Here is a 9,322-nt window from a genome sequence, read left to right on the forward strand (position 1 = left end):
TTACTGTTTAAAAATTGTGATCATAACGAAATATATCTCTTCTAAATTGTTGGAACTGTTAATTATTGTTGCAAATGAAACACTTCTGTTTTATAAGCTGAACAATTGTTTTATTCATTTATGATAAAACAACCACACTAAATGCTGCACTGGGCCGGTCTCGCCCCTGGCGTCCCCATCGAACAGTGGATTCGCCGGTTCGGACTCGTCATCCACGGAATCGAACCCAATCACGTTCTGTAGGAACTTGTGCAATTTAGGATGTTGGCTCGGGTTGTTTGTGGCCTCAAAAAGCAGTTTGAAAATGTTGTCCCAAAATCTGCTAAACGAGCTCATCAGCTGGTTGGTCTTGAAGATATCACTGGAAGATAAATTTGTTTTGTTAGAATCGTTTTGATTGAAACAAAGGACCTCCCTCCCAGTAACTTACTGAAGTCTAGGAATTTGAATCAACCAGCGGATGTTGTTTTGATTACACGTTTCTGTCGATGGCCACTTGGCCAGTTTGTAAAACTCCACTCGTTCGACGACTTGCCGTAGTACGAAAGACGCAGTTCGGCGTTTTGGTACTTGCTTTCCTCAAAGTCGCTGACCACCTCCTCGAGGGGGGGCTGGATCGCGAACAATCCACGGGCACTGAAGCATTCGAATCAAACGGGAACGGAACGAGTAGATATTTTTTTGCCACATGAATCCGAAAACTTTTTTCTCGTTCGCTTTTTGGTGACACTCCCCGTGGTATGCGAAAAAACTGTGTACTGCTATTCGAGAGAGACGCAACAAACTGCGAAAAAATGGTAAGGCCAAAACGCAATGGGAGACTGAAACGACAAGAAAATGAATCGTATGACAGTTGTTGTATGATTTTCGTTATGGGGTTCACTTGGATGATTTTAGTTCATTTCTGTTCTTGAATTCATTTATTGTTAATACCTTTCAAAATTTGAACGGTACTTCATTAAGTGGTTGATGTTATTTCCTTTTATGATATGTATGATGAATCATCCCATTTAATGTCAATTATCAGTCAATCGGGTATCTCATATTATTTTCGATGTTAAAGAAATCGGATAGCTCTGAATGATTAATCATGCAATGACGACATGGTAAATTCGCTATCCGTAATCCGTATACGGCAATCTTCATTTTTGAGTTTCGACCGATATGAGTAGATTTTTTAAATTATTTTGTTAGTTTGAAAACAGTGTGTAAAATTAAAAGCGGGATTGGCGCTGACGGTGACTCTGTAGCTCTTTACTCCTATGAGAAAATCCATAAGCAAACGTCAGACTGTGCATGAAACATGGCGGACTTTGTACTATCCATTCACTCCACCGAAAATTCTAATAAGATACTGTCTATATTTGCTGGAAGAGAAAATTCCATTCAACTCCAATAAGCGAGCTTTCATTTTGCGTGTTTTTTTTTGTGTGAATTTCGAGCTTCAAGTGCTGTACACGCTGTATTTCTGCAATTTGTTTTCTCTTTGGAAATTCTAATTAAGTTCCGAAACTGTCCCAACAATGAGTGGCTCTAAATTGTCGCAAACACTCAACATGTCCCTCGGTAAGTGCTGATTTTTAACGTGTTTTCCCACTTCAATGACGCATCTTTTTCTGTAGACGATTACATCGCCAGAAAGGGAATCGTCTCGAGCCTTCGGCAGAAATCTACCGATTCTTCCGGAGAGAGCCATTTCAAGCGTCCGATGCGGTCGGAAATGGACAACGATGAAAATGATGACGATCTAATGTTCGAAGACCGTTTGGGTAAGGTAATGGATACGGAAGACCCTCCGATTTCGATCATTCGCGAAGTGACGCAAAACGACCAAGGTAAAGTAGAGGAAATCGACAACGAGAAGAAGCCGACCAACTTTTCGATTCAGGTGGACTCGGAACGGGAGTGCCGCACGTTCACTACGGAGGAGAAGAGGCGTGGTATAAAGCAACTGCCCTCGCAACAGTGGCGCCTCCGGCGGGAGAATCAGGTTTCAAAGAAACCGACCGGCATCCCACCGCTGATTTCAGTCAAGTCGGTCTTTGATCGGAACACAGATCAGCTGATCGCATCGTTGAGCGAGAACACCAAGTTCCAGAATGTTGATGCCCAGAATCGTGCCACCCAGCTTCAAAACAATAAGCGTCAGTGGAATAACAACCGTAATCAGAATCGAAACCGGTACTACGGCGTTCAGAACTGGAACAATCAGAACAAGTAAGTAGAAATATGTAGAAATGTAAGAATGGGTTTTCTCCATCTAATGTCCATTATGTTTTTTTCCAGCAATAATCGTAAAAATGCAAACAGAACGTCAGGTTTTATGCCGAATGTCCACGGTGCCCAAATGAACAAGAATCAGATCAGAGATCTGCGACCTTTCATTACACCACCGTCGTCGATGCTGCCGCCACATGCTACTGCTGGGAGCGGTCTTTGGAGACCGCTGACGCCATTGAATCAACCGCGGCAGTTGGTAACATTCGCAGACATGCTTAGCCAAATCGGCCAAGCGGCAGACAGCCAAAATCGGGACACGTTTGCCGATGTGATCCGCAATGTGATGCATAATCAGCAGCAACAACAACCGCCGGCCGCGTTGGTGCCGATAATACCGGCGGACAATTTCACCCGGATGAATCCGACCGAACTGATGCCGTTTGCTGCGCAAACAATGCTCAACCACATCACGACGGTTCAGCAGAACTTTGGACCCAAGTACGATATGAAACTGCAGAAGGAGATCCACTCGCTTCAAGGAAAATCGATGTTCTACGGATCGAATGGAGTGGTGGTAAGCTCGGACGGAACCGGTGTTGACAACGAACGGATCAAACCGATGACCACGGACCTGAGCATGAATATGCGCTTCAGCTAGGATGGATCGGTTCCAGCGGAATTCGATTCCTAATATGTTGGGTTTTCCTTGAAAGTTGTGACAAGGTTTCTTTTTCGCAGTGTTTTCCACTCAATGAATTCATTTTTATTACTTAAATGAGCTTAGATCAGTAGATCTATCCCTTGATAATGAAATTTTGTTTCTCACTAAGAAATACAACAGTTGAAGGTAGTTTAAGTTTTCGCGGAAAATGTAACATCGCGCTGATCGGAAGTAAATACACAATGGGAATTTTTATTAGCTGCATTGGTAATTAATCGTCATAAAAATAGGTTTTTCGCTTCGCTTCAGTGTGTCCTACTTACATATTTTGAAAAACCTGACATTCTCTGAGAACTTACCAATTCCTGAAAATATCAATTTCAAATTCTATGCATATTTTTCAGTTTATCCTGGAAATTAATTAAAAGGATATTTTGTCGGAGGATTATGCGCAGCGAGAGAGTAATGCATTTCCGCGATCACGGCGGCAGATGTCAGCACCGACAAACCGACATGACACTTAATTCTGACTTATGCCCAAAAATCGTTAACGGCTTATTTAAATGTGCAGTGATCCAAACTGTCAAAACCATAGGATATTTTAATCTAGATAAAAATAATTTCTCCATAATAGATCAGACACGAATCAATTCATAACTTTTGCAAGCGGATTCATGGCTTAGCTAAGTATTTCCCGCGAACATGGAGTCAGATATCAGTAGTGTGCTTTGGTCAGAAATTTTGTTTTTGCTATGGTCATTCCTGTCGGTGTGTCGGTGATCTCAGTTTTGTGGTTTGATCCGAGGTTTGATCAGAAATTTCTTTGTAATTTATATGATCATTCATGTCGGTTTGTCGGTGCTTTTATTATCGTTCCGCTCTTTTCATCGCACTTATATCAACAATCACTACGAAACTAACGATTTTAAATTGCCTCAGCCGGCGCCGGTGGTGTAATGGTAAGCGTGACTGCTTTCTAACACCCCAATGGGTCTGGGTTCAATCGAGGTCGGTGGGATTTTTCTCTGAGGCATAAAAATCTCTGGTCACGTCTTCCTTCGGAAGGGATGTAAAGCCGTTGGTCCCGGCCCATGTGTGTTGAATGGGTGCGATATCCTACGCAGGTGTGGAAGCTGCCTTCCTGCACATTCGATTGCTGTCAATGGATGGCAATCGATGTCCGTCGGTCATTGGCACTAGATTGCGGAACAGAGACCGACGTTAAATAAAGGAAAGAAAAAAAGGAAGAAGAAGAAATTGGCTCACTACTTGACTAGCCTATTGGCTATGCTTGAACGCCATGGGAAAAGGAAGGGATTGAAGAGGTCGGTTATTTAGGGGTTTTGAGGAAATAACACATAGTACTAGATTTGTGATACAAAATGTAAAGAAACTGAAAATCCATCTCCCACTGATTTACCCTTTTACATAGATAAAAGGCGAACACGAAATTATTGCGACACCGAAAATGTCATGCCAATTTTCTTATAATGTTTAGAATCAAACCAAAATTTTAGGGTAGTTTTATACATATATTTACTTCAAAAATCAAAAGAAAAGTTAATCGATGGAGCCTTGAGTGTAAAATTGAACGCATTTTCGCTTGATGCCCTCCATCAAAGTCTTCACAGTGTCATCCGGTACCAGTTTCTCAGTTTTTTTTTCCATTTTCTTAACATGTCCTTCTCGTCTTTGACTGTCTTCTTGCTCTTCCGAAGTTCCCGCTTCATTATTGCCCAGTACTGCTCCACCGGGCGCAGCTCCGGACAGTTTGGCGGATTCATGTCCTTTGGAACAAAATGGACAGAATTGGCCTCATACCACTCCAGGACACTTTTAGAATAGTGGCATGATGCCAAATCTGGCCAAAATAGCGGAGCTTCGTCGTGCTGCTGCAAGAACGGCAAAAGGTGCTTCTCGAGGCACTCAGATTTGTAGATCTCGCAATTTACTGTGCCCTTTGTCACGAAAGGCTCACTCCTCAGTCCGCAAGAGCAGATGGCCTGCCAAATGAGATATTTGGAGGCGAACTTCGACATTTTCTTCTTCTTAAATTTGTCGTCCACATCGAACTTGCTCTTGCCGGTGAAAAACTCCAACCCCGGAATTTGCTTAAAATCGGCTTTTATATACGTTTCGTCGTCCATCACACAGCAGCCATATTTTGTCAGCATCTTCTCGTAGAGCTTCCGTGCCCGAGTTTTAGCCGTCGATTGTTGCCGCTCATCGCGGTTTGGGAAGTTCTGTACCTTGTATGTATGTAGTCCAGCTCTCTTCTTTGCATTCTGGACGTAGCTCTGCGACATGCCGATCTTTTTAGCCAAATCACGGCTTGAGACGTTGGGATTTGCTTTAATCATCCGCTTCACCTTTCCCTTCGTATTTTTGTTCTCCGGTCCCGGTTTTCTTCCAGCTCCTTTGCCGGGGTCCAACGTCAACCGCTTCAACACTCTGGAGACGGTTGAATGGTGAATGTTCAACATTTTTCCCAACTGCCGGTGCGACAGGTCAGGAAATTCCAGGTGTTTGGAAAGAATTTGTTCTCTCAACTCGCGTTGGTTCACCTCCATTTTCGTTGAATCGAAAAACACGACTTCGAGTTTGACAGCATGTACACAATACACATCAATGAGAAAGTGTGCAAAATTTGGTTGATTTTTACCCAATGGTAAAAAAGTTATGCCCTGTTGAATGTGTCGCAATAATTTCGTGTTCGCCCTTTACCAAATTGATATTTTAAAGCAAAAATCAAAATAAACAGACAATATATGAAAAGGCTAGTTGCCAGTTGCTTTAAAGGCTAGTTGCCTCCCTTAGCGGACCCCCCGCATCATAACTCTTTTGTTAATCTACTTAATGTTATTGGGCTGTCTAAATTTTCTTATTTAAGTTCGTTTGATGATTATGATATCTCATTAGTCTAATTTAATAAATAATTGAAATCTCTAATTTACCTAATCAATAATAACTCCTGCTTTATTAAGTACCTTAACTGCTATTTAAACTAAAATTTAACGTGTTTCAAGTAATTTTGACTTTGATCTATACACGCAGAGAAAATATTTTTGAACATAGCAATATTCAGTATATTTTCAACAAAAAAGTTGTATTATCTCCCGGCTTATAAAGCAATATCTTTGGTTCAACAATAATCATGCTTTCGTTTCAACAATATTTATTGTTGAATTCAAAAGTGGGATGATACGACCACGTAACAATATTTTTTTCTTAAAACAAAAATGATTTTTTGAGAAACAACAATATCTGGTGTTTAAAAGGAATAGAGTTAATATTTCATTTTCATTTTATGATGTACAAGGGGGTCAGGGGCCATGTCACCGATGTGAATATTCACACCATCCATAATACACCAGGGAAGGGGAGAGGAGTGAGCAACACAGCATCTTTACCCATGGGGGTTAAAAAAGTTCTGCGAGGTACACTTATGGTGAACCAGCGGCTCAGGGATTGTAGAAAGGAAAAGGGTTGGGTAGGTTTAAAATGCAGAAATAGATGCCGTCACGATTGAATGCGCATGTTTAAACAACGTTGATCCAGGTACCTATCATATAAATTTGCATATAATCTAGTTATGATTATTGTCAATAATACTTACATTTCGATAAAGATGGTGCTGCCTACTTTACCTGTTATGTGATACTTATCATCACAGAGTCCAACCTTGAATCGCAGACCAGGTCCACTAACAAAACACTCGTTCCGAGAAGGGTTTATGGTCTTCTTCTTCTTCTTCTTCTTCTTCAGGTTCGCTCACCACCCGGAATGAAGGCTCGGTGCGGTTAGTAATATCAAACAGTGTTACATGCAAACGAAAAAACGAAAAAGAGATACAACCAGGATTAGTTTTTTAAAGTAATAGTTTTATCTGAATACCCAACTAACCATAACTCAGTGACATTGTACCACTCTGAACCCACACCTAAAGCTATTTTGTGATTATATGGTTACTTTGGTATTCACATGAAATGTTGTGCAAGTACCAGAAGTTCAACAACGCCCAACTATGGACAGCTCAATGTTAATACCATTTACTCTTTGGATCAGCTTACACAAACATGATAATCTACTAAGAAACATCTAAGAATGTATAGAGATAAAGTTCAAAAATACAGTTTTAACTGATGGTACTTTATAAACTTCAAACTGTCCAATATTGGACCCTGCCAACACACGGCGCCTGCACGGCAATGTGGGCCGTCAGAATGGTTCATCGGTTGCGAAGTGAAGAGCTTCTTAAACTGAAGCGATACATTTCTCAATGTTTCAACGTTATCCTAACGTAAACTTAATATTATCACCCATATGCCTGTCCACGCCCGAAACCCATCCACCACACAAATTCAAATAAAAATGTTTCTGTATGGCAAACACGTCCAGACATAGACGAGAATATGGGTGTATATCTTCACTGTAACAACTACGGGTAATCATCGAAAATACTTGCATTTTACTCAGGCACTTTTGAGCAAACTGCAATCACTCTCTCATACTCGAAATGTGCCACGACCAAATTGGCACAACGACGCCCTATACGCTCTCTGACCAAAGCGCAGGGTAAAAGGAATAGAGTTAATATTTGGACCCAAAATGCAATTTTTCTTGGTTTTTAATAAAAATTTATTTAGCTCAATAAATGAATATGGCTGTTTTTATAATTCGTGGTATTTTCTGGTTTAATTTTTAAAATAAGTGAGAAATTGTTTTGATGCGTATATTATGCCTTAATTGCTTCAGCTCATAAGCTCTAAACTCTATCTATAAGTTCCGACGATGACAGCTTAGAGAAACGGGTTTTGAACTGGTCAACAACGATGTGGGTGACACTTTTTTTGTCAGATCTGGAGAGGAACGCGGTTTTGCTGTACTTCCTTAGGATGGCTTGCCCTTTCGATGACGCGTTCAATAAGAAGGTGGGAGTACAGGCTTCTCGAGTCACTTGAGTCTCTTCAGAGGGCCGCGCGTTGTTGTCTCCGGTCACAGATGAATTGCAAGTAACGGGCTCGAACGGGTTGTTCGCTGACTTTTGAAAGCCCCTGTAATGAAAGGGAATAACTAGTTAGTTGCAATAAACAAGAATGATTTGATGATAATTTACCTGTGCCTCCCTCCAAGAGTCCAATTCATGAATGAATCTGGTTCGTTCAGCAAGAAACGGCGAAGGAAGGAGTTCCTCAATTTCCTTCCTCTGTATGATTTTCAATGTTTCTATGGTGTAACAATTAACTGCAATAATAATGTTAGGATACCGTAACTGAATAAAAAAGGATACTACCTACTGAGAAACGCTTCAATAACTCGTTCAGACATTCCATAACTATTCAATAAATTTATCAACTCGATTTCTTCAACCGACACCTTTTCTACATCCAGTTCTTCAATAATTATTGAATTGTCGGAACCGGAACATATTTTGATACGCAAAACTTTACTGGCACGTGAACAAAATGGCGAAGGACGGGTTCGGTTTCTAGCTTCTCCACACTGAACAAAAAAATATGATTCAATCAACAATCATGGTATCTGAATTAATTTTATGTTGCCCTTGAAATAAACCATGCGTTTTGCTAAATCAACAATTTTGATGCTTTGGAAATTGGAGCAAGAGAACAAAAAATAATATTGTTATTAAAAAAAATAAAGATGTTTGAACAAAAATACCCCATTGAAACAATAATAAAGCGATCGTTGACCACTACCATATTATTTTTTGTTTTAACCATCAAAAATTCTCTGCGTGTATACATTATATCTTAGATCGACCCAGGTGACACCTTCAAGTGACTAAAATGCTTCACTTTGAAATTAGTTTCCTAGCTGATTTTTAAATTATATAGGATATATGCTCCAACCGAGGCTCCAACTACACTCACACGTTTCCACTATGTCGTCCCACCAAATTACGTATGGATATGTCACAATAGAAGCGCGCACAGTGGAAATCCCGAGCCATAGTTCAAACACTTATCGCAAATCAAAATGAAGCACATATAAGGTTAGTTACAATACCATGTACAAAAATGGTGTTTAACATTGTTCCCTGAGTAATGCTTCAATGAAAACAACAATGAAAGCTTGTCACGCAAATAGAAGGAGCACTGTTGGGCGTTTTCTGAAATATTTCAATAGTATAATAATTCCCTTGCAAGCCCAAATAAATCTATCTACGTAAAAAAATAAGGGTGATTTGCGGAAAAACCCGCCAGTATCGCACCCAACGTCAGTGCCTATACGTAAGCGTACTACAACGCGGCTCTCAAACAAAGGAGTAACAAGTGTGATACTATCACTTCAGGCTAGAACTTTGGTTCTCTCATGCAATGGTTCATCGGAGAGAAGCTCAGTAATCCTCATCGCATGCTCATGACGCTATTCTGTCACGGCATGAGCCAACTATGCCGGACCTAAACCAACCGTCTCCAA

The 9,322-nt window shown here is 40.6% G+C and overlaps 1 protein-coding gene and 1 pseudogene across 1 annotated transcript; one reads left to right on the plus strand and one right to left on the minus strand.

The window, feature by feature from the left end:
* Positions 1-1,436: 1,436 nt before the first annotated feature.
* Positions 1,437-3,143, plus strand: LOC135708573 (putative uncharacterized protein DDB_G0277255). The gene is made up of 3 exons (XM_065230676.1): positions 1,437-1,566; positions 1,623-2,217; positions 2,287-3,143. Exons 1-3 carry the CDS (start codon positions 1,524-1,526, stop codon positions 2,876-2,878), a joined length of 1,230 nt encoding a protein of 409 aa, XP_065086748.1. The 5' UTR covers positions 1,437-1,523; the 3' UTR covers positions 2,879-3,143.
* A 4,503-nt stretch (positions 3,144-7,646) lies between these two features.
* On the minus strand, positions 7,647-8,565 carry LOC135708538 (uncharacterized; annotated as a pseudogene).
* Positions 8,566-9,322: the final 757 nt, after the last annotated feature.

This window comes from Ochlerotatus camptorhynchus, unplaced genomic scaffold (genome assembly GCF_037179485.1).
Source record: "Ochlerotatus camptorhynchus isolate MF236.1 unplaced genomic scaffold, CSIRO-AGI_Acam_v1.1 ptg000330l, whole genome shotgun sequence".
Lineage (NCBI taxonomy): Eukaryota > Metazoa > Arthropoda > Insecta > Diptera > Culicidae > Ochlerotatus > Ochlerotatus camptorhynchus.

Bases quoted from the DNA above. Each gene is read 5' to 3' on its own strand.
- LOC135708573 (XM_065230676.1), top strand. From the start codon at position 1,524: ATGAGTGGCTCTAAATTGTCGCAAACACTCAACATGTCCCTCG. The intron at 1,567-1,622 runs GTAAGTGCTGAT...CTTTTTCTGTAG, and splicing joins AACACTCAACATGTCCCTCG to ACGATTACATCGCCAGAAAG. The intron at 2,218-2,286 runs GTAAGTAGAAAT...GTTTTTTTCCAG, and splicing joins AACTGGAACAATCAGAACAA to CAATAATCGTAAAAATGCAA.